This window comes from Ostrinia furnacalis, unplaced genomic scaffold, assembly GCF_004193835.3.
Source record: "Ostrinia furnacalis isolate ACB-3 unplaced genomic scaffold, ASM419383v2 OfSCF4221, whole genome shotgun sequence".
Taxonomy (NCBI): Eukaryota; Metazoa; Arthropoda; class Insecta; order Lepidoptera; family Crambidae; genus Ostrinia; species Ostrinia furnacalis.
In genome coordinates this window covers 153218-180046 of record NW_021134460.1, presented here as the reverse complement: position 1 = coordinate 180046, position 26829 = coordinate 153218, and the positions used below count along the sequence as shown (strand labels likewise).

The following is a 26829-nucleotide window of genomic DNA, read 5'->3' as shown; positions in this document are numbered from 1 at the left end:
TTAGCAAGCCTGAAAAGAAAGTGAACATGTTATAAAATAGGTAATACAATTAAAAATAGGTGAACCTTGTTTTCACCAGAAATGTAAGCATTTCTTTTTCTGTTCAATAACATCTAGCGGTGTTTTGAAGATCGTTCTCACAGTATTTTTGTCCCTTTTCATAAGTTATCAAAATCATCCGTCACAGATTGACCACATATCTATCGGAAAGTGGGCTTATGACGGCCGTAAAAATAACCCTTGTCACTCTGGAATTGAGAGGCTTTCTACGAATTAAGAATCCTTCACCAAGTATGTTTTTTGTATCTAAAACAGAACAATAGTATGAAGTAGCATGATCAGTTCATCAGGTACCAAACATGTGGATATCTATGTCATAGTCAAAGGTCGATATGCAGTCTCTTCGCGGAATGACTGGTCTATCCTAGGTTTGACCAAGGCTTTCGGGCCAACCCCGAAATAAATTCCAATTTCGGCCTTTGACTAAGTCAAACCTAGGAGTTCCTAACTGTTCAGTCAAACGTCGAAATGAAAATAATCTGTTTCGGGCTTTGCCTAGTCAATCCTAGAAGCGACTGACAGACTCAGTCAAAAGTAGACGCAGCGTTACAGAAGCCGGCAGCAATTATAGAAAACCGACCAAGTTCGAATCGGATTCACGTACGAAGGGTTCCGTACGACTCTTTTATTGCTGTATGGCGTATGGGGATGATTTTTAAAGTGACTATAAAAATAAATATTTTGGGAAGGCATGAGATACAGCCTGGTGACAGACAAACAGCGAAGTCATAGTAATAGGGTACCGTTTTTGCCCTTAACCCTTTAAGGTACAGAACCCTAAAAATAGTAATTTCAAGACCGGTTTAGAAAAACTGATAAACGACCGCAGTAAACAAGTTTAGTTACTCGTACTCATACCTTCACCTAAAGAGATAACCGACCGTAAAGTTTATGTAATAAGTTCAATATCAAAATGAAGTGTAGTTTAGTTAAAAGTCTTAATTGAGGTTTGACTAGTCAAACCCCGATTTCATTAAATTCAGTTTCGACGTTTGACTGACCAAATTAGTCTCTAGTTTGACTAACATTCTTTAGTCAAAGGCCGAAATGTTTGGGCTTTGACTAAGACTTCTAGTCAGACCTGAGGATTGACTAGTCAAACCTAGGAGCGCCTGAGCTTCGAGGTTTGACTATAACATCTGGATCTACCTTACAAATTCTTTATTGCGGATAGAACCCGGGACCCCTGAAGTATTATTCCAGTACGCGAACCACCAGGCCAAGCGGTGGAATAGAGAAAATAATGTAATTGAACTGTCAAGGCCACAGTTGACGAGCTTTGTTCTTGAGAAACTTTTGTAAGTTTACAACTTGAGGAGCCGTTTTTAACGCCAGACGACAGTAATAAATGTCTGCCCAGCCCATTAGACGGACATCTAATAATTGTCGGTGAGCCTTGTCAGGAAAATTAAAAACCCAGAGTCTGGAATGTACCGGAATATCGTGTAGGCTGTAGGTATTCTTATTATATGATCCCTTTTATGAGCAGTCGTAAGCGCCTGTCATGAGTAACGGCCACAATTTACCGTTTGCGTTGTAAAATAAATACCAAAAATAAAAAGAATATCTTCCATGTTTACTAACTTCTACTGTTTCAGAATTTAGAACCACATTTTAGAGCTTTAAAAGCTAAAAAGCGTAGTAAGAAGTACCAACTATCTATCAAACAAAAACAATATTTCAAATCGGTTCCTATGTAGAGTTCTAAAGTAACAAAAATTCCACCGAAAACCATTTTTGAAGTCGACTAAAAACAACAAGTGTTCAAAAATAGATCCCATTTAATTACTTTTTCAACATGCATAAATTAGACCCGTCTATAAATGTATTAATTAAATCTGACTGACCGCGACAATAATTACAGAGCGTCCCCGGGGACGATCGAGAATCGAGATCCCATTTATATGTTAATGGCGGCCGAAGTCGCGGTATCCGCTAGTCCGGATATTAAACGGACTGTTGACTCGCCGACTCTCTTCAGACGCCATCTGTTAGTTTTCTAAAGGCTGCATTAACATACTTTCTTTAGGTTTGATATAAAGCCGGTGGGAGTATCTGAAAGTCGTATCAGTTGTTTGGAATCAATACTTATTGCTTCTATTGAAATAAACGAAATGATTTTTTATTTTATTCTCCTTACTCTTCCATTGCGCGGTTCACAATTCTAATGTCAACAATCTGAATAATTTAGAAGGATTCATGTGAATGAAGTAGGTTAAGTAATTTAACTCTGGAGATTGACTTATGTAAATAACATTGAAATAGACCAATTTGAGAAACCAAAACCTTAAGTTCGTAATCTTTGTGTACTTTCACTGCGTTTGATTATCTAGAGTAGGTACTCGTAACTGTACCCATGAACTAAAGTGTTTTTTGACTGCTAGAATCATTAGTGCATCTGAGTCTGAGTCAGGTTAGATCTGCTCCGTTCGTATTACCACAGAACAATAATAAGTACTACGTACAGAAGTTTTACTTCGCGAAGGTATTTAAAAAAATGTATGCTCAATGTCTGGTATTACAGACAATTTCCTTCCAGTAATGTCTGTCGGCTGTCTAATTTTCTGCTTTATACAATGTGAAAATGGGTCTTACTAGTTCGTGTATCTCAGTTCCATTCTGAAAGTTTTTAAAACATGTTTGGAAACTGACTGAGAGCTTTTGAATAAATATGTTTCATAATTACTTATCAGAACTCTAAAGTAAGGAAGGAGTTTGTTTGTTTACTTAAACGCGCTAATCTCAGGAACTACCGGTCCGATTTGAAAAATTATTTTAGTGTTAGATAGCTCATTTATTGAGGAAGGCTATAGGCTATATACCATCACGCTACGAGTAATAGGTGCAGAGCAAAAATGAAAAATGTTGCGAAAACGGGTTTTCACGCGTACGAAGTCGTGGGCACAGCCAATAGGTAATAATGGGATCTCAATTCCACACCTGCTTTTTGCTTCTGCTTTCCAAAATTCCATTCAAGCTGTTTTCTGTGTTTTCAAACAAATAGCACTTTGGACTGTAAAAGATAAAGCACGCAAAGCGTCGAAGGAAAAGCTTTGTCAAATTCATTCGTTGGCTAAGACAAATTGTTAGCTCAGAGCTCGGAGCTACTCGCAGCGGACTTTTTGAGTTATGGGCTTGTTGTCGACGGCCCGTAAATCACAAGCCGTTAAAAATATGACCCTTGTTGCTACTAGCGCAGCTTGGAAAACAACAGCAACTAGGAAACGACCACGAGATATCGAAAAAGTTTGACTTTGTTCTCATAATTAATTCACGACGAGGAAATAATTTAAAACTGTTTATTCATTCCAAAAAACGTTTCAGTGGTTCAATTCCCAGCACTTCTGAAACTGAGTGGTCAACAAAGCTTCAAGGATCCTCCAGTCTCACTCTCAGTAAGTCATTCCACTTACTTTGAGATTTGAGTGACTACGAGTGAGCAGGCTTATATTGTCGATATGTATTTTATTCGAGATAATTATAAATATAAAAAACAATAATAATGATAAAAGAAATTACAAGTTACAGTTCGAAATAATATAAATTAAATAAACGCACAGAAGTTTAGTTTGAAATAAGGATATATTTATAATGATTTATTGTTTTGCAAGTTTTGTTTTATGCGGTAGTTTATTGTATGAGTAAAAGATACTACCGTGTTTAACTAAAGCCGAGTGCTGGCTCGACGTGCCCTCCTCGCCGCGGAGGAGCTTAGACAACAAACCATAAAATACAATTCAAAAGCGCTGTACCAACACGCCACGATAACCCGCAGTGCTTTAAAGCGCTTCAAAATTTAATGGCAGCTTATTTAGCTATGCGTTATCGCCTTTTGAGAAAACCAACGCAAACTACCAGTTTAATTATTCGACAGCGTTCACGTATTAAAACTTCAACCTACGGGTGAATTTGTATGTTAATGAAATCCCGATTCTGCATGGTGCTGACTTGAAGTATTCCAATTAAAGATAAAGTTTGAACCCTACAATACATATGTAAATTACTTACAAACATGTGGCCAAGCGGCCAGGTTGTTTAGATTTGTTCTCTTGATATGAAATAAAAGAGTTTGCTAGTACACACATAAGTGATTCAGTTGGCACTTAACCTCTCATTCTAATGCATGGTTTTAGATAATAAATTGTTATTAAGGAAAATTAAGAATAATACAAATAATTAACCTACATAGACTAAATATTTACAAATAAAAAATATGTCCCAAATCGCTGTCCAAACAACGCTACGTGGTGCCCAGAATGCTGGCTGCATTTCCGCGCTGAATGGCCAAACTGATTCGTTGGCCAAGAAATGCGCCAGCTCTTCTATCACCTGTACAGTCAATCAGCCGCTTGGCTAATTCCCTGTACAGGCGATGAGCACTTGGTCCCCACGGACCTAGCGTCTCGACCCCAAATGGCTCAAACATGTTATTTAATTTCTATTTCACTTCCTCCTTTTCAGGTAGGAATTTCTATACCGTTTATTATGAAAAAAAGTCCTCTCAAAAAGTTGCGAAAAGAGAGAAACGAAACACAAATGGAAAAAGCAACAACATAAACACGGTCAGAAGACTTTTTACATAATTGAATTAAATTGAAACTGAAATGTGATTACGTAAAATTAGATTTCAGGCAGAAACGGTATGTAGGTTGGCATGCATAAAGAATGGGCGTTATCCGCGGTGCTCAAATATTTAGCTTATCGCCGGCACCTTACTCGATTTCTACGTTATGAAGATTAAAGTATTCTGGACTGAAAAAGTTTTAGTTTCGGGTCTTAAATCGAAAAACTTTGCAATAAAGTCAACATTGTTTGACTTTGATTTGTGTTAGGTAGCAAAATAAATACATACGAATATGTACTTTACATGCTTCTAACAATATTACTATGGGTCCATCCAATGTGATATATGTACTTAAAGTGGATATAACGAGTTAACAAAAACTCTCTATTTAAGGTATGATCGAGTAAAAAGCCTGATTTAAAATAAGCTGTTGCTAGCATATTGCTAATTACGTGGCAAACAGATACGTAAATAAGTACGGAATAATAAACGTTTAACAATTAAAATGACTTAATAATATATGCCATTAGTCTTCGAATTTATCCGCTAGCTTGAACTTTCGAAGTAATAAGTAAGTAGGATTCCATTGAAAGAGCATTTTCCTTTAGAATGTGCATCCGCGTAGTCTCGCTTGAGTCCATTAGAAGTTGGGTGCGGCAAATCAAAGTCAAGCGAGTAATGAAGTGTTAGTTTTAATTGCCAGCCTTTGTGCCGGCCGGTGCAGTGCCACCGCCTTCCATTGTCTGTTTTAATTAAAATACCGGCAATTGGTATAGGGCAATCCTATACGGGTACATAGGTGTGGAAAAGTCCCTGGCCAGACAGGGAATTAAAAGGTATTTAACCATAATATTGTCTTTCTGTTTAATTTTGAAAGAAAAAAACGCGTGTGCGTGCTATCAATCAAAGTGCGTGAACCATTAACAGCAATGTCGTCAGTTGGTCAGCATTGTTAAAATTTAACTAAGCCATTAGACTCAGAATGCATGCAATGCATTGTTAACAGTATGAGGTGTTATGGTTAGGCTACAGTGTAGCCTAGTAGCCGCTACACCATAGGCTACACACATTTTTTTAGACTAGATCGTTTGAAGTCTATTATTACTAGTAATTTTTCTTTGGTGTTCAATAATTTAGCTTTTTATATGTATTGAGATTCGTATGAAGTAAACAAAACGAAAGTATCGCTATGTAAATTTTCTCCTCCGTTGTGGTAAACAGCTTAAAATGTAAAGTGGATATAAGAATTCGTCTACGTGCACTTCGTAGCATACTACGGCGTAGCACTACGACTACGACCCTTATCTTGCTACAATGCTACGGTTACACTTATTTTGAAAGCTCTTTTGTAGAAGTATTAACCTGATTTCACAGACAGGTTCCTAGGAAATGTAGTTTATCTGAGATTTTCCTAGGTTATTAGGGTCTTTAAGCATTGATATTATGTATATATAACACGTAAGTTTACCTACAGAACTAGAAAATATTTACTACAAAACTGTCTACAATATTAAAGTTTGGTTTAAGGTTTATTAAATAAAAAATCAGACGTAGCTACTGTGTAGTGAAAGACAAAACACGTAACATACTTATCTTGATAGTTGCACATAATCTGAGTAGTATCTAGCATGTGCAGTAATGCTGTTCAAGGTACTTGAATAACGTTTTACGGCGATATAAAATCACAATAAACCCGTTTCCGTATTGTTAAAAGTTTAACCTCTTTCCAGAGCTCCTTGTTCCTTAATTCAGGCAATTCAAAGTCGGAAATTCCTCAGATGGCAGTTATTAAACCGAGCCCTGTCGAGTGGTGGGCTTGATTGGCGCGTGTTTGTATCCCCCCTACCCCCCATTCATGAAGAACATTCGCCTGCCGGCTGTCATCAGTGTGATTCCCGATTTCGTTAATTTGTTTAATTGTGCGTGAGAGATCAGTCTCGCTTCTGACCCTTGAGCAAAGTTTTTAATTAATCGGTTTTGAATTAGATAATTTGATGCCAAAATTAAACGGTTAAGTTATTCAAACGCAGAACCAAAGATCCCATACAACATTTCCTAAGACCGCTGCGCGCTGTTTCAAATTAGTTTTATGTTGTTTTCGTGACCTACATTTTTCAAAAATCTTTTGTAAGTTTAAATATAGTAACGTAGTTATTTACATTTGCAACTTGCAAGTACGGAAAAATTAGGACAAAAATCTGAGGTCTGCATTTTATCAACCGACTTCAAAAAAGGAGGTTCTCAATTCGACCCGTATGTTTTTTTTTTCATTGCATTTTTAAATTGACTACGGGACTATTACCACCTCCCTTTCCCACCGTTGCAACTCCCTTGTAACCAGGATCTACAGCTTATATTGATTGAAAAAAAGAACACATTTGTAGTCACATAAGTTTAATTGCATCTTTTAATAGATTATATGAAATGATATAAAATAAATAATTAAAATTACACCGTCTTGCATTCCAGGTGATCTGTGGTGGGCAGCGGACGGCCGCGGCACAAACACACATGCTGACGATATGGTTTGTAGCTATCAATTTACTTTTTCTATAATAAATATTGTTTAATAAGTATTGACATAATTTTGTAATGAAATATCAACAAACTAATTTATAAAAGTAAAAGCTTTATTATTACTTCTATGGTTGACCACTGTAAAATTACATTATTTTACTTTCCCTTTTCCTTCCAAATTCGCCCCTGTCTGACCGACTTAAACCAGTTTTAAAATTTTATCCCACTACCGCCATCTAGCGGTTTACCACGAAACTGAATGCTAACCCACCCCCTGTGTAGGAAAGCATCGTTTCGCTTCGTAGTTCGCGCACCACCCGATAGATGGCGTGTTTTCTGAATGGGTTTCAGTTAGTGTAGAGTTGAAGAATTATTTTATTTTGAGAGTTCTAATAGCAAATTAACTCTTACCGTATTTTAAAGATATTTAAGTATTGTTTTTGTTTCAAGGATACAGTATGGCCCCGGCACATCGGCTCAACTCACTCGGATGCCTGTCACTCTCGCTGCTATGTCTCTTCGCCACTACTCTTCAAGTCACAAGCGGTAAGTCAATTTAATTAATTTACATCTGAGTTATCTCAAAAACACTGTTATGGACACCATTGCTGTTTTCTTCTCTATTTATTAACTCAATTAACCTGTACAGAAAATGATGAAGAATGTATGTATTAGCTTAAAACCTTAACTATGACTGTTTTATATTTTTTTTATGAAGAAGCTGTTCTAGCACACATAATGATAAGTACATACAATAAGTGCAACAAATTGCAGTTTCAAACAAAATGGTAAGAATTTTGTTGCTACGGAAATAGTAACGACATCGTTAACGATCGTAGCAGTGACTACGACAAGACTACGAGCTTTCGCCTACGACATATCGTAGTGTGTCGTAGACTTTAAGCAACAAAACTAAGGGCATTGTCGTTGTGATAGAGTGTAGTAGGAATCCTTAACATAAACGGTTATGTCGCCACTAAACTATCCATTTGACCTAAAAAAGCGATACAAAAGGACAAGACGCGGCAAGAATAAGGCTGTATCTACCTCTATTACGGCGTTTATCTGGGGGGCGGGCAGGCAAACCGATAACCCGAGATGTAAGGATATTAGGTTTATCCAATCGTTCAGAGGCCGCTTAGTGTGATCCCGATCAAGAAGGGGAACAGATTTTACTGTTCTAGTGATTGAGTGCTCGGGATTTCGAAAATGTTTTGATGCAATTTGTAGAAAAAATTTGATTAAAGATGAAAAATTTTTATGGAGTCATATCAGTGACTCCATCACATCGTTTAAAGATGGTGCACGTAAAATAGACAAAAATATAAGTAATGGAAAAGAAATTGGAAGTATTGTACTTTGCAATATGATTTTTTTCGTTTGTTATAACGTTTAGATCATAAAGTTTAAAAAATACTTTCGATATATCATATATGGTTATCAATAACCGAACTTGAACTTTAATGTTATTTTTTCTAAATCACACGACTCGTTCGCGAAACATACGTGGTCGAAAGATATCCTTTGGGACGGCGGTGTCCAACAGGAAACTATAGGCGTCCTGCTCTGATCCTCCCGAAGATGTTGCCGTCTCGCTCATCAGCCTGGAGGCGATCAATAAAGATTCCGATTATAAATTCGAGAATGCCTGCGGGTTTAAGACGGGGTCCTGTAATGATGTTTTATGCTCCGTTACGCTTGAGACGATTGCTTTTTTCGAATTAGGTAAGAAACTTCTAATCTCCCGACCGCAATGGAAAGGTATACCCAAATGTGTAGGTAGGTACAGTGGGGTAATTTGAATGCTGTTACTTTTATATTTCCATTTTCTATTTTATTAATTGTAATGATTTTCTGTAATGCTTTTAACTAAACAATGCGACTGTTGGGACAGTAAATAGATACTGTTGACTTAACTTTGGTTAAAAAGCTACCTTAAGTTTTATATGTTTTTGTAGTAACTAGTCTTAGTATAAGTATTTGGGAATTAAAATATTCATTTATTTAAAAATGTTATTTTTTTCTAAAAAAAAACTCAAGCACTAAAAGCTGAATGACCCAGAAATACGTTTACATGGCTCTGAAATGCACTTCGCGAGAGTATAATATTCTAAAAATAAATTCGTTTAATATCGACAGGTCCTTGTCAGAATTGATATCTAGAATTAATGAAAAAACTTCCCGTTAAAAATATTATTTTGATCTCGTCGGCCGATGATCGGTTATTTTCACCCTTCGGGACGGGGTCTAATATTAATTCACGCCGACACTTTCGTTTCACTTTATATTATTATGCGGCTGTTACACATTGGGGGAGGCTTTTTTGCTTGAACGCCTGCATCACGATTTTCTCCGAAACTGTGCCACCAATGTAATTATGTAAGTTTTTAGAGCCTAGTGATGATATATTTTTTATATCTATTCTATATTTAGTATTGTTTCTGTACTTATATCAATATAAAAAGTACATTAAAATAAAGGGCATTTACATATTTTATACTAGCTTTCCGCCCGCGGCTTCGCCCGCGTGGTATTTCACAGAAAAGCTTTATCGCGCGCGTCCCTGTTTCAAAAACCGGGATAAAAACTATCCTATGTCTGTTCCCAGGACTCAAAATATCTCTATGCTAAATTTCATCAAACTCGGTACAGTGGTTTAGGCGTGAAAGCAAGACAGATAGACAGAGTTACTTTCGCATATTTATAATATTAGTATAGATATAGATTTTTACCAAAATTACGATTTAAAAAGTTTGCACACATGGTTAGAAGATACTAGTAAGTAATTAAATACTCATAATAAATATGCAATTCGGACAATATTATTACGTATACGGGTCGAATTGACCTCCTTTTTGAGGTCGGTTAAAAAAATCTTCAAACAAGTGAGCCGGGTGTGAGATATTCTCTACGTAATTGTTCACTCCACTTTTAATTTCGACGGCACTTTTAATACTTCGCCTATTGTCCCGCTGTCTTATCTTTGTGTGTCCCATTAGCGTAATAACGCCGTCTGTAAGGCCGGCTCTACACGTTGGCCCAACGTTGGTCCCAACGCCACTCGTCAAACGTGTAGATCTATAAAATAGCTTGTGCCAACGTTGGTGCCAACACTATTTTTTTAGACTAAACCCTCATGTCAAACGAGTGGTGTTTGAACCAACATTGGACCAACCAACGTGTGGAGCTGGCATAAACGCATTTGAAAACATTTTCGCTGAAGGGCGCGAATGAATTTACAAAGAGCACAACATGGCGGCCCGAATCACGTATATGGACGTCATTTAATCATGAGCCTGTAATAATTAAAGAGCTGCTGTTTTGAAGCGAATTAAAAAATCACTGGTAAAGAGATTTATAGAGTTTTTTTTATGGATGTTAACACCAATGAATTGTTTTTAGGATACCATTTCGACTTCACAATATAACTTGATAGTGGTGGATATTGAATTTTCCTCATTCAATCTTATCTGTTGTCAGATTATATGAAGATGAGTGTGCTATTGAAGCATTTATGTATTACTTTTTGGTTAATCCTCGGGGAAAGCATTCTGGAACAGTCACCAAAGTTATTTTTCAAAGTGTGTCTTACCTGGATATCGAACCCAGGACCTCAAGGTGAGAGTACCTACAACTTTTCAACGAGTAGATAATGGAGGCGTCTAATCAAACATAATAAGGCATCATCAACCGGGACGTGTGAAAAGGGCCTAAGACTTCGTCTACTTGGCATTTTATGCTTATTTAGTTTTTATTATTTGAAAAAGTTCCTAATAGGGATGAGGGGAATATTATTATTTGCCATAAAAATGAGGTGACACATAAAATTCCTTTTGACTGTTGGTTCCCAATTTTATTGTCACATATTGATAAACTCTTGCATGATCATGCAGTCTACTACCTACCGAGCGATATTGATTAGCTATTTTGGATCGACCTACTTTCACGCTTGACTCCACGAGCCTCTAGGGAGATAGTTTACTCATCTTGGTCATTATTACTTATCCATCTTTCTTCAATTACAATCTTTCAATGATTAATCGTTATAGATTTCTCTGGGATTATTAGCGGTAGTGCCTGGCAAAGTGATAATAATTATTTTCAAGAAAATTACACATTTTAGTTCGTATGTCAGTTGATTGAAGATCTAGTTTTGGAAAGTGTAAAGTCTCCAGCTGTATTCGGATGTGATGAACTGCATCCGTATGCTATTCGATACATTCAACCTTCGAACTTCTCTTATTAATATTTGCTTTTTGATTCCCAATTGAATAAATGCTCAATTACCCACTCGTCCCCGTCGGTGCGGCAAGCAGCAAGATCTATTCATAACCAACGACCGCACATCAGACTATATATTTTTGTTGCAAAATCGCCCCTGTTACAGCGGCATAAGATGACATAGTATATATTTAGCTTAACGTGCTGTTATCTGTAATCAGCAAAAGTCCAGTTTGTGGAGGTTCTATATCGCAATAAGTCTGTATGTTAAAACTGAAGTTGTTGCCATTATGTAGGTACTAATCAAAACTTTGATGTCAACATCCGCTAAGAAGGAATTACCATAATTCATTTCCTAAGGGCTGATTTTTCAATCGTCGGTTAACTTTTTATCGGAAAAATAAGTTTGTCACATTGACAGTTTTAGTATGGGAATATGTCAAAATGACAAGGTTATTCTTCAGATAAAAGATACCTGGCCCTAAGTGGATTAAATAAGGGTCTGAACTCTGAAGTGTGTGTGGAGAAATAAGGGATTACGANACATCAGATAATATATTTTTGTCGCAAAATCACCCCTGTTACAGCGACATAAGATATGTTTAACTTAACGTGCTGTTATCTGTAATCAGCAAAAGTCCAGTTTGTGGAGGTTCTATATCGCAATAAGTCTGGATGTTAAAACTGAAGTGGTTGCCATTATGTACTAACTAAAACTTTGATGTCAACATCCGCTATCTTTTATCTGAAGAATAAGTTTGTCACATTAACAGTTTTAGTATGGGAAATATGTCACGGCCCGATAGCGAACGTGGACGAGCCTGGGCTTCGCGAAGCGAAGCCCACACTTGGCCTCGTCGGCACGCGCACCGACGATCGCTAAACGGCTAGAGTACCTTCTGTACTCGCCACTCTGCCCGGTGAAGCTGGAAAAGCTCTTCAAGCTACCAGCGCACGTCCCTTAAAAAAAAGGGAAATATGTCAAAATGACAAAGTTATTCTTCAGATAAAAGATACCTGGCTCTAAGTGGATTAAATAAGGGTCTGAACTCTGAAGTGTGTGTGGAGAAATAAGGGATTATAGTAAGACTTTAATGGTTCTGTTGCACTAGATGCAAGGTCAAAATGAACGAAGCCCGCATCATGTATCCGTTGTTGTGAGTTGTAACGTTCGCTGTGGGCCACGTGCTCCTCTCTCATGGTGTCTGCAGAATACCAGTGGCCGTAACGTCCCGAGTACGTTATGGCCTCATACTGAGCAGAGACCAATTTGGTACAAATAATTCTTTTTTTTTGCTCTTTATGTTGATTTATTTGATATCAAATAAATATGTTTTCTTTCTTTCTTTCTATCCCGCAAATCCTTAATATATGTTGATGTTCGNGATGTTCATGCAGAGGCATCTCTATAGTTCCTCATGCGGCTGCGACTAGACACTTCACTCTGACGTTCGCTGAACCCTTATCGCTGAGAAGAATCATTACTTGTCGCGAACTAGGTCATTCTATGTATATCTTATATACTCGTACCATTCTTCGTCAAGCGAACGAATAAGGTTTCGTTCGCTTCTTTCATTTGTTTCTTAGGCTGTCTGAGGGAGCAATGTTGTCTAATTTATACGCACAATTTTTTTATTTATTTTGTTTGAGGATTTTTCTTGAATGATCATCCATTACTATTAAATACTTCCTATTGTTTAATAGCAATTTTAATTAATCCTTAAGATACATTAATTAAATATGATTGGGAATAATGTTAGTCCCACTATTTTGGCGTTGCAAGACATAATGCTATTTATCCCCAGGGTAGCACATAAAATAATCTAGACTGGCAACTGGCGTAAGTGGGCCTTGACTCTGATATTAATTCTATCTGAGGATCCCTGTACTTCTCATTTTTTAGATCAAAATGACACAATTTTACATTAGATTATAATTTAATGTACTTTAAATATTAAACTTCTCACAATATATGGTATTACGGAACTAATAAATGTCAAATATCAAATATTCTAGCGGTGTTCGAGCAAGATAAATCGTTTGCACACTTCCGACCTTCCTGCCGAAAAAGACGGTACAGTTTGAACCTTATTGTGTAGGGGATAAGATAGTAGTATGCTGACTGGTTCTATGTTGGCTTCGTTTGCTGGTGATGTCGGGCCTCGGAAATAGATTCAGTTCCGCAGGTTTAAGAGGACTGGCAGGTAGGGCTGGGAATGTGGAGAGGCAGCCATTTTGTGGGGGTATTCGTGCTCATCAATCTTTGTGAAATGCAAAAAAAAGTCTACTCGTTTCCTTAAGATTTTTAATTTTCTGTCACGTGTTTATTATACGAGTATGTGAGTAATTAATGCTAACAATTATATTTTTTATTAATTAGGTTAACTAGAATTAAACTTTACTTCACGGAGTTAAATTAAGAGTGGTTTTTACAAAATTATTTAATTTGTATTTTCGCTCCTTTTCATAACTTACTTACTGTTAGTATTGAACTTAAAGTACTATACGGTGAGGAGTGAGAGTTACTTGAGTAAGTAAAACAAACTTGGGTAATAAACTAGACGGTAAACTTAGGTTAATGTTTCATTTAATATAACTTATTTACACAACTATGTCCTCATAGTCGTCTGAACGAAGAAAGATGTGCAACAATTTGTTTCTTATGCCCTTGTATAATTTCATAGAGCTGTCAGCCCTGTAAAAGTGTATGCATTTTGCATCGGATTCTATGATGGAGTCAAATATTTGATGGATATGTGCAGTGTGCTGCCGATAACTGTGTATCCAATATGTCTTTATTTATTCTATTCTACTGCGATTCAATCATACGAATGTTTGTACAATTTCATCTAGCTTCAACTTGTAATTTTAAAATAATAGTTAAAACTCACGCTTCTAATTCGAGCTTTCAGTGAAACCTACCAAATCTCTTTAAGACCATTGTTTACCTGAAATTATGCAAATAAAGAAATTTCATTTGATTTGAAACGCTTAGTTGTGTTGTAGACTGAATATTCCTTTATTAAAGGGTCTCCTAATCTTTTCATTCCTATCTCTGCCATTCAATTTATCAACGTCATGGCGACGCGTAAGCGCACGTTGGTCTATTTATGTGATAATGCGTACCCTGTGTATATAAAATGCTATAAATACATATAGATTCTAGATGAAAAACCACATAAAAACACATAAGAAAAAATCTATAGTAAAAAATTAGTTTTCGACTCTACAAACTAATTTCGTTTTATGTTGGACAGGGACATTCAAATTGGTAGGATAAAATCTTCTATGCAAATATTAATTCTCCAAAAACCATTTGACTAATTGTTAGTTAGATAAGCAAAACGGATAGATGCAATTATTAAAACGTCACGCCAGCCCAGTGGCAGCTCCAGTGAGCTGGCCCACTCTCTTGATAATTGTCCATTTACTTCTATAAAAGCTATTATTTACCAACCAACACGTTATCGCTTGCTTGGGCTTAAGTAAGCATTGATGTTACTTATTTACGTATATTATAATATCCTATGCTGCACGTAGCCTCTTCTAATGGGATATTAGCCTTCACAGTACGTAACGTATGACAACATTTTTCTCTGTATCGGTACGTAGAGTGGTTGGTTGGGGATATACATTCTAATATAACATTTTAAGTAAGTCCCTAAAATGTAGAGTTCATATTTCAGCGCTGACACGACGCAAATGTACAATAATTTACAAGAGACAACCTGCCCATTTATAACTATTTCGAAAATTCAGCCGGCGTAGAGACGAGACCTTTCAACGACACATAAAAATCGGGTAATGGCTGCAGCAGAGTGCCCAACACCACCTCGGTCTAATTTATTATCGCCCTGTGCCTTTTAGTGATGTCACGGGACCAGAAAAAACGTTGCCGATAACAACTTTCAGAGAACAGTGCCTACGAAACCGATCAAAACTTTATCAACGCAATAAACTTTCGCACAAACTTTAAGCAATGACAAAGCCACAAACTTATAGATAGAATATTGCATCTTGATACTTTATGTTATAATTAATACTGGGTAAATAAATCAATCTTTGTTAGGGTTTTGTTCACTTTCTATTAGATGGACTTGAGAGTTGGAGAAAAAGCAAGTATTTATAGACATCAACAAGGCGGGAGTCCTAGCGAACTGTGTATATCGTGCTATGATATATGTATTTTAATATTAAAGATTGCTGTTGAATTTTTAATCCAGGATAGGTGAACTTTTAACCTAGTGTACAGGGTGCTACGTGGTATGTAAGAAAAACTGCATAAATACCTAAGTTACTGTACATTTCAAGTTTTAACCAAAAATCTTTAGAAAATGAAGAAATAGGAGTCTGTTTTTGTTTTGAGTTTTAAAAGAAAATTAAGCTTCAAGTATCAATTATTAATCGAATATCATTAAAGTTCTTAAATAACTAAACCTATTTCAAAATTGCAAATTCTAGATTAATATTTCCAAACGTTGTAAATGTACTACTTCGATCTCAACGAAAAGGTCCAAAGTCACAGCACATTGCACACCTGGTGTTAAGAAATTGGTCTATAATTTACGTTTGGGGATTAAACGTGCGCGGAATGGGCTCGGGCGATACAAATAACAATAAACTTATGATCAATGGGTCTGACCTAACGTCTGGGAAACGTAGGCGAGAGGGTTATAGGTACTCGTATTTGTGACACGTGTGTGGAAAAGTGGCCACAGGTTCGAAGCTCATGTCAACAAATACTGTGTGATGAACTTTACTACGACTTTTATACGGTAGGGTAAAAAGATTATGAGACATGTAGAGGCTCCTTAAGAGCATATTTTATGACGATTTGTAAGAACTATTTATTAGTCTAAACAAATAAAGAAATTTTGACTTTGACTTTTGACTTTGACTTTACGAGTAGTAAACATGTTTACAAAGTAATGTAACTAATGGAGCAATAATTTCATAAAAACTTAATCGTTTCATAAGAATCCAAATATGACTGTGCAGTTATTCTGTAGAAATTGAGTCGAATTACAGCCACCTTCGGATGAACCACCTTAAGCTTGGCCAGTGAAAATTGAGCTCAGTTTGTTTGCTCAATATTATTCTGAGTTGACAGCGATTAGGCACTGTCTTTGAATTACAATAACCTCTCCGATTTTCATATTAATTACCTTGTGCCCAAATAAAAGCGGGCTATTCTGTCCCAGTTGGCAGCACGGCCATTCATTATTTTTGCTACATTTGCCCGGTCACGAGTCCTCTATTACAAGTGATTTGGCCTAGCTCACTGAGTAGAGCCGTGAAAGTAATTTCCGTTCTAGAGACGTAGAGTTTGTGTGCAAGGCGACAGCACATCAAGGTAAACACTGTGGCATCTTATGCAGTTGTAATACAGGTGACTTTGCAACAAAAATGTGTAGTCTGATGTGTCCACTGTACAAGGCGATGTGTGATTTTTCCTGCAAGCCACACTGCTGGACGTTTGTGGATAAGCTAGAGGGGTAAAGCAAATAGCTTTGCTTCACAACTTTTCACAAGATACTATTGTGTTGACTTCTTTCTTTTCTATCGTTTATTTTCGGTGGTCATTGTTGTGCGACGGAAGTTTATCTCTCTCTTGTTGGCTTTCTAAACTTTGCTAGTTTTTGGACGGAACTAAACAGTTTCATTTGCCTCTAGTCAAGTTTATTACAGTATGAAACTAACACACAAGTATAATTTTAAAATGAGCTGTAGTGATGGGAACGAGAAGTGAGAATTTTCACTGACTCTACCTTCATTTTTACCTTTTATGTCAATAGTCTTGGCAAATCAATTTACTTTATGATATGACTCTTCTTTAAAGAAAATATTTTTTGTAGGTCATTAATTTTTATTACACCTAGGCTAGGCCACTTTTTCCATCATCAGAACTAGGGCGTCATGTCTCCGGAGTGCACTTTTTACATTTCCTCCCGCGTGAGTGACGTATGGAGGCCGCAGCAGGACTGTCGGCGTAGAGAGCACTCTTATAAGACTAATGACATACATTTGGTAAAAAAAACGTTTTTCTTCACCCACTTTTTGAAATTATGTTGCATGAGTGCTTGAGAATAAAACTGTATAATAAAATTTTAGTTTTAGCTCGAGCTGTACCTACCTACTTTGTATTATAAACAATGTTGTGTACCTATCATCTTGAGCAATATACCTACTTAATATCCCAAATACACTGGTCATCACAAAAATCGACCCTCCCGCGACAAGCACTATCAAACGTATGCATCCCCACTTCCCACCAATATTGGAACCATTTGCACCAAAGCCTAGTCTTTTCATTAAAGGAAAGGTTTTTTTCCCAAAAATGTGTCTGTAGAAGAAACCAGAGTCACTTCTTCAAAAAAATAGGTAGTTACGCTTGAACCAACTTTTATGGCTATAAAACTGTTAAGTTGGGATTAATCGCTATCCATCTGTTAAAGAGGACACTTGAGATCATTATTTGGTTTTATAACCATAAAAATTGGTCTAATTGATCCCAGAGGTGATCCCAAAGTGAGGTCTTTTTTCAAGTCACATTTATTGTATATTGCGTTTATGTTAATCGTTTATTAAGAAATTAAATGTGTTTTTTTAAGGATATTTATTGGGCTTTCAAATAACACCAATATTGTTGGGGCACCATGATTAATAAATAATAAATAATAAAATAGTTTATTTTTCCCATCACAAACTTATAATGCAGAGTACAGGTTCATTAACATTAAGTTTCAGTCACTAGTTTGTGTGAGACTGATGCCTGAGCTAGGTATAAAATACCTGTGTTACACGACATCAGGCTCCCACCACTCAAAACGGCCTAAGCAGTAAACTGAACTAGTAAAGGTATACAGGAATGAATTAAAGTGATAAGATTTAACAAAGTAGACGAAAGTAGATTGTGTCAGTAGAAACGAGTTTTCCTGTAAAACGTAGGTGGGCCGATTTTTGTGATGACCAGTATATCTTGTGTAGGTAATGCAGCGCAAAAACCTAGCCTGATTAACACCGAATTATCGCTTTTGGCATATTAGGTATATGTGTCGCTATCCCTCACTTGTGGTCGTTACGGGCAGGCGCCACTTAGGCACGAGAGCTGCGACAAATCTATCAATCCCCGGCCTACATCGCCACGGCTGCGGAGCGGTGCTACGTGACGGATGGCCATCATAAACACTCGTATTCAGGTTATATTGTTTGGGATGTTATATCATCAAATGCAAGATAGATCTTGAACGATTTCATCGCTACAATCGCTAGACTCATTCGGTTGGCCACAGATATGTTCTATTTTTTGACTCTATATTTTTTTTGTTAAAATATTAAAGAAGTTTATTGACCTTCACTAAACGTCTCTTTTCTAATACAAACAGCTAGATACTGTAACGCTATCCTTAAACGCTATAAACAGGGTGTCTTTATGACAAGAGTGAATAGGCCCATTCCGACCGACGTTCCGACCCTTGTCCGAGTAACAGTTTGTTAAAGCTTCCAAATATGAAATTACTGTTGCACTCACTAGTTAATATGCAATAAAAACTTTAAATTTAGTTTTTATTTTGCCATCATGCCATGCTACATGCTGCATTCGAATTTTAATAATGTCATGTAGATTTACTTGTAGGGATGTTTTTGATACGAAGGCACGATGCCGGTAATCCGGGACAAGCTCCAATAGAACGCCGCAATTAATAAAGCTGGGATTCTCCCCTCCCTAGTCGGGATTATGTCGGCAACTCCGGGAAATTGCCCAAACTTGCCGGCAAAAACTCGGGAACTTAAAAAACTTGTAAATAGACGGAATCGGCGTTTGGTTATTTGGGTCGGCTTTTTAAGGCTACTTCGTCGTGTTTGGTTATTTACTTAATCAGGGTTTTGTGCATACTTTTGTTAGCTTTTTACCTAAACTTTATAAAGTGGTTTTGTTTGTTTTATTTGGATTAAGCTTACTTTTACCAGAAATTTTCCGTTAATGAGGTTTAATCATTTTATGTTTCCAAACAAACAANAACAAACATCTTCATAGTATGTTTTCTTCGTTTTAAGACATGGAACGTTCGTTGTATTTATATGAACAATAAGAAAATGCTTTTATTATTTCTAGGTAGTTTATGTTTCGGGAAAGAAAAATCTGAAATAAAAATTAAGTCATACAAATTAATTTAAAACACATTGTTTATTTATTAACTTTTTAGCATAATTACATAAACAGAGTAAAATAATTACGCTTTATCGTAATTACGATAAAGGTAATTAGGTACCAACCGTATATTTGATTACCTACTACCCACATTGTTTTAGACGAAATTAACTCTGATTTTTGCTACGGTTGGTAACAGGACCTGAAATGTTGTTGTAAACTAGTTTTTTTCCATTTAATATTCCAGTTATATTTTCAATTTGTAGTTGCGGCAAATGAAAGTATTTACCTACATTCTGCTATCTCCTTTCCTGAGTATATGGCAGCAGAAAGTTAATAACACTAGTGTTATGAACCAACACCGGAATAGTTTAAGCCTTTATACGTCTACGGGGCTGCACAATTTCTAGTTAATATGAAAATGTTGAAATAGTTTTCATGTCGACATATTCATACTCGTATTATTTTGCTCTGTTTATTTTCTTCTTTGCTCAGTAAAGCTCTATTTGTTAAACGTGCTTCGTAGCTATAATAAAGTTATTATTGGAAAAGGCTAGACTGTTTTTTACTGCACAAACATGTGTTGGTTTCGAAGATAAATAATTTATTGCTAATATTTGTCTCGTATTTCGACTTAACAAATATTTGTTTCGTCTCTTTATTTAACAACAAAGGCTTAAAGATTTTTAAAATACAACACAAAACTAATACATACCTAATACATTTGCTACCCCTTTTACGTAGGCGAATTTATGGTCAACATCGATTCTATTCACGAAGTCTCCTTAAAAGCCGTACTAGTAATCGATTGCAGAAAGTTTGTTGGACGTGTGCGGTTGCCAATCCATTAAAGATCTGTAGGTCGCAATAGGTGTTTTTCCTAATCCATCTCGGCAGCAGATGTCCGTGCATGATTGAAGTCGTCCCCGCCCTCGCTCGGAGCGCGCGTCAGTACCCGTCTGCAGGTCGCCCGCCACGCACCCAGCGCCGGCACCGCGAGATTAAAAACTTAACGCGCGATTAAAAAATAAAAAGTCAACTTTACCGCCAATTCTAAAATCGATTGTGTGAACAAAAAGTTTTTAGTAAATGTAGATTAAAAATAAAAATATTTATTAGAGTTTTTAATGTTAAAAATATTTTGGATATTGAAATTAGTGCGGTTTATCTAAAAATATATCGAATATTACTATACTAAATACTTACATACATACCCATTAATTTCAAATGAGGTGCCATCAATTATACAAAGTGTAATTTAGGATATATTGATTTGTGTGGCTTACTCGTTTACTTACATCGAATCTTCGAAGTTTGGTAAATATTCCACCATGTTTAGAAGGTTTTTGTCTTACTAATTTGAGTACAGCAATGAATAATTAATGTTCTGAAAACAATCTAATTAGCTTTTTTCAGCATTTTAAATCTTTTGGGAACTTACTTTGCCCCTCTAAGAATGCCTGTCTAGAACTGACGTCCACCTTATATATGCATCTTTTCAGCTCCCAAATCTTCAAACTCTCTTCTTCAAGGTCCACTTCTTCAGATATGACTATTTGAAACAATACAACAAAAATATAAGTACATTTTACCCTTTTTTCAGGAAATATCATTCCTGTTGTAATTTTCACAATGCTACAATAAATTCCGCTTCAATTGAAATAGGTTTTTAACCGAGTTATCTTACAACAGACATAAAACGAGCAAAGTTTTGCGCCAAGCGAATTAAGAGCATCCACATGGAAAGAGATCAAACCAAAGCTGTACAAATGAGTCCGACGGGCAGATACGAGCACTGCAATAAATTATTACAAGTTTGGGCTTGCAAATAAGTATTTAATGAACCTTTTTAGACAGGGGAAATAAAATGAAATATTATATTGCCTTTTCCAATTAAAAAGTTGCTCGTTGATAGAGCCTAATTTTTGCAAAAAAGACTAGATTAAAAGGCAGCTGTTAAAGCCTTATTTATCAAACTTAATTTGTAAGTTACAGTGAATATTGTTACAAAAGATAAAACGACGGGCAATCTGTATAATGCTGTTGATCCTTGCTAAACAAAAGGTGAACAAACGGGATAAGAAGCGAAGTTTTCCGTCCGTTTAACTAAACAACATCGTTCTACTTATTAAACTTTGGATTGCTCACCCTTCATCACAATTTAGCGTAAGCAGTTTGTTGATTGCCCCATACCGTAACGGGTGGCAATTTCAATATCAATTTGCCTTTCCAATGAGTGCGCTTGTCATCCCAATTTGACCGCGCTACCGTCACTCCGCGTGTGTAAGTACTAGAGAATGATACGGTGGTAGTACCTATCTGTTTTGAGGTAATTTTCCGCACAGACGCACCCGGTCCGAATCTTTAATCGTGGTGTCAACCCTTGTCACCAAGGTGTACTTGGTGTATTATACCTTCCTCTGCTCTGATTTTGTTTTGTGTTTGGCCGTGAATTTTTTTTTCAATTAAAAACAATTATACATTTTTGAGACTAAATAAATGATTAGAAATCACTTTCATTGCGAAGTTGAAGTAATATTTCATTTGTATGAAAATTCATGAGGTTCGGTAAATGACCATCACTGATTTCAGTTTTCAGTTCAGTTTTAAACTTTTAACTTCACAAACCCAAACATATAGATTAATATGGTTGATTTTAAATCTATTCTTGAGTGTAAGTTTTATATTTAAGAAGAGTCATTTGATAACACGAGCTTTAAAACTCAAATAAAAAGGGCTGATCTTTCATCTGCTGAAAGATTTAATCTCACTACAAGGTCAAGGAATTCTTGATTGCAGCCAGATTTAATACATTATCTTCAGGTATCATGAAGTTCAATGTAATTGACGCAGCTGGCATTTAAAATAATCGCGTATGTTCACTTCCAGAGCTTTTCACTCCGACGTTAAATCCGCTAAGTCCCCTACAAACGGCTCCACTTTGAGGCTTGCATCTGAATGACTGAGTTTTGAGCGACATAGCTCTAAACTTTAGAGGGTATTAGGAATTTCTCGTGGTTACAGGTTTCTAAAGTACGGTACTCAAAACTTTACATGCTTGGCATATGGTTTGTCTAAAATTGGATACGTTAATAAGCTCTACAAGGTCGATTATGCTACAGAAATCGCGTAGCTCGTAGCACTTATCAGTTCTTTTAGATAGCGATCAGAAGAGTATTTGACAACGTCGTAAGATCTAGCTTCAGGTTTGCTACCCGGCTACGTACTTGCTTTTTTAGACAAGAATGTCTTTTGACGCTATAAAATAATCTACTTAGGACCTGACGCTGAGCGTCGACATTTTATACAAAATAATTCCCATAAGTTTCGTTTAAGTTTTCCCTAATAGCGGCAAACTATCATCTTATGCTTCAGTTGTATCAAAGGAATAGTTATATGAGTCTATAAAAAGTGTTACAAAGAAAAAAATAACTAAATCAAAAGAACAAAGAACGAAATAAAGGAAAAAAGAATACTTTCAGTAGGTATGGTAATGTTACGCGCAAAAAATATCCATTCAGGGTATTAAACTGAAAGTAGTTAATACTAAACGGGAAAGTTTAAGTACCTACCTACTTTTAGTCGAAGAAGTTTCTTTTGGTCTGTGAGTGGATAAAGGTAGGATTAAAAGTCCACTGGAAGTTTTATCTAAAAGTTTTTATATTTATTTATTAAAGGTTTATTTATTAATTATCTTTACTAATGTTTGAATATTCGACGATTGATTTGTGCACGATTAACTTAAATCGTAAGTAATTTGTTCCCATTTAGTTTATTCAGGTTATGTTTTGTTATATAGGAATTTATTTCAGAAAAAAGTCTGTTGCTATTTTTGTTTTAACTCGGTTAACAAGGTGACAATCTCAAATATCTAAATGAGTCTCATTAATTTGAACAATTGTCCTCATTTAGAATACATTATTAACAGGCTTACACGTTTAAGTTTGTAATCATCATCATCATCAACAGCCCTTTACAGTCCACTGCTGGACTATGAGCCTCCTCCACTATGGTGGAGGGATTTGCCATAATCTCCACGCTTGGCAGGCGGGTTGGAGATCGCAGTTTAAAAGATTGATGTTTTTCAGAGAGCGCTGCTGCCCATTCTCTGTTTGTTGTGTAGTCCCTAAGTCGCCTCTTACGACACCCGCGGGAAGAGTAGGGGTTGGTGACAAATGTATTCTACTCTGCCGTCACCACACGGCGAGTTAAGTTTGTAATAAATTTATTTAAACCTATGTTATGTGACAAGTGGTTGTCGAAATTATGATTTCAGCAGTCAAAATAAACGAGTTTATTATCGTTTCATTGAAACAATTATTTTGTAATAAGTACTATTGTTCGCCAAGAATGTTTATCAAAATTGTCTCAGAGCATTTGATAACATAAAATTGTTAACATCAACTCTACATAATATCATAGCAAACACTACTTCCTATGTGTAACGGAATAGTAGGATGACGGAATGAAACTTTATGATTTGAACGCTGAATGATGAGGAATGATTGGTCTATGGAGGAAACGGAAGTGATGAATGAGGAACGAGGATTGAGAGTAAGAATAGTAGTTTAAATGTTTAAGGGCTGATTTTTCAATCGCCAGATATCTTTTAACTATCTTTTAGTTATCCGACGATTGAAAAATCTGCCCTCAAAGAAGAATCTGTTGTTAGGCAGAGAGTGTGCCTAATTTTTTAATCGTCTTTTTTAACTCTACGATTTCTTCGAATTACCGATTTTGTTTTGTTTTGTTGTTGTCACAAAATAATGTCCAAATGCTCACGCTGTTTAGTGGCGCTAATAGGCCCAGAAGAGGCCGTATTAGACCAATTATAGCACTTAATCTCATCGGCTAATGTTCGAGCTCAACATACGACTCCCGACCTAAATACTGGTGGTAAATCGATAGCTTTGTTTCGAATAGGCACCTGTCAGATAATGGTACTAATAGGGACTTTGATTATTTGTGTTATTGTGCAAACATTGAGAGCATTTCTGTGGTCTAATGAACAGAAAGCACTCAGCATTGATTGTGAAATTCGAATATATTTTTCAAGTAAGTAACACACAGGAAATTGTTTATCAATCTGAGATAGTTTCTGGTAGGCTTCATTGGTTTAACAAAAGCTTATGTTGTCACATTAGGTAAATAAATAAGAATTGATTAATTTATTGCTATTTTGATTCTATTAATTTGTAGGCTACAGCTATAGTTAAATACGTAAGATTTAAATACGTATTAACATCATCGTGTAATTGGCTTAGGAAAGCTTTGTACTCGTACATGTGGATACCTTATGTCTTTCATCTTCCAAAAGATGTCCCTGAGCCTTTCAGCTTGATATGATAATCTTCTTACGAGGCTCCCTTTGCAGGCTCAGCTAAGTAGGACTAATTTCCCCACTCTCCTCTATGAAATACAGGATTCATCATTACAGAGCGAATATTTAAACTTAGATGAAGTATTACTTTAGTCTAAAGTTTAGACCACAATTTATAAAGGCCATAGTTCAATCCTAAAATCATAAACAAAGATTCCCTTTATTATTATAAGCTAGCTGGAAGGTTGAACAACATCAATATGTTGGTAGGGCCCAAAAGATAAGGAGACATGTAAAGTGCCCCATAAGGGCTACCTTTTTCTTTTTTTATTATTTTCTATTGACGTTCATAAGTGCCACTTGTGGTCTAAACTGAATAAATATTTTTGATTTTTTTTGATTTTGACTATCCATTATGTAAGAAAGTTTGCTGTTATGTTAATACCCGATCAACAAACGGAAAGGTTTGCAATATAAAAATATGTTAATAATAGGGTAAGTCATTTTGAATTCATGGAACAGTAGGTACAATTTATTCTTCATCTTCAGACCCGTAAAAGCTCTCAGGTGGGTTGACTTTGTTTGTAGATTCCTAGTTTGGATTTTGTAGGGTTGAATCGACCGAAAAGCCTGATAAAACGATTTTGTGTTCTAAGTATAGGGACCTAGAGACGTCGGTTCCATAGAGTTATACCTATCAGACGCCTGTGGCAGCCCAAGTTACAGCTTACAGGTTTATCTGAAATTATATCACAGGGTTTGGACCACCATAAGAAGAAGTCTTTATCATAAAAATCAACCGGTACCATGGTACTACCTTGGCTCTATTTTTTACTAGATAGTTCTAAAAGTTGGTTCTAGGCTAGGCCTGACGCTGGTATGAAATAAAACCGCCGTATAAAACAATGTGCCGTTTCCTCCACGGCCACTAATTCCATTTACATGAAAGCTTTCATCGCGTCATTGCCTAAATTGATTGTGGGCTAATTTGGCCTATGAGTCACATGTAACGCACTAAAGCACCGATGATTGGCAAAAATTGCCCGTGTTACTTCCAGAAATTGTTTTTTTCATTTATTGTAAGAAAGCATACTTCTTACAATTACACTTAAAACCAGCAGGATACACATATTGAAAGATAATAGCTCACATTAAAATGCGGTGTACCTATTGTGTATGTCTTTTCAACCGACTTCAAAAAAGGAGGAGGTTCTCAATTCGACCCGTATGTTTTTTTTTTTTCTGTTTGTTACGCGATAACTCCGCCAATTATGAACCGATTTGAACAAATCTTTTTTCGGCGTATAGGTAATACCTCAAGGGTGGTCCCATTTAAATTTAATAATAGAAAAAACAACCCCCAAGGGTGGAAAATTGGGGATGAACTTTTTTATACGCAATATCTCCGCCGATTATAAATCAATTTGAACGATTATTTTTTTGTTGAATAGGTATTATCAAAAGGGTGGTTTCATGCGAATTTGAAGAAAATATTCAACCCCCAAGGGTGGAAAATTGGGGATGAACTTTTTTATACGCAATATTTTTAATTTTTAGTATTTTTTTTGTGTTCACGCATTTGAAGTCGGTTTTATTTTTTTTAAAAGTTAATTATTGTTAAAAGGAGTTCGTACCTACGTGAAATAATGTATTCCAATTTAAATGTTACGAGCATATTTCAGTGAAAGACTTGAATGAATACCTTTACCTCAACGTCCACTAAACACACATTGCGAAAATGTTAAAGTAACGTTTAAGAGTGCAGTTTGAGAGCAAAGTTAAATATGTCAGCAAAGTTGGCATGCAATTAAAAAATGTTAGCATACTCAGCGTGACACAAAAGAAAAAAGGGTTAATCAACGAGCGTTCAGAGTCAAGTCTTAATTTATGTTAAAAAAGGATACTATAAAAATTGCAAACTGTTCATCGTTCCAGTTCAATTTAAATTGGAGCCTCCAATGATTTACTTGTTTCCCCGTAAGTGGGGAGTAATGA

The 26829-nt window shown here is 36.1% G+C and overlaps 1 protein-coding gene across 1 annotated transcript in view; it reads left to right on the top strand.

The window, feature by feature from the left end:
• LOC114359056 (cubilin) overlaps positions 1 to 26829 on the top strand; it is a 77985-nt gene that overhangs the window by 2140 nt on the left and 49016 nt on the right. The window contains exons 2-3 of the mRNA XM_028313301.1: positions 7094 to 7149; positions 7592 to 7687. Coding sequence (XP_028169102.1) covers positions 7136 to 7149; positions 7592 to 7687 — 110 coding nt within the window. The 5' untranslated portion in view covers positions 7094 to 7135. The remainder of the gene's footprint in view (positions 1 to 7093; positions 7150 to 7591; positions 7688 to 26829) is intronic.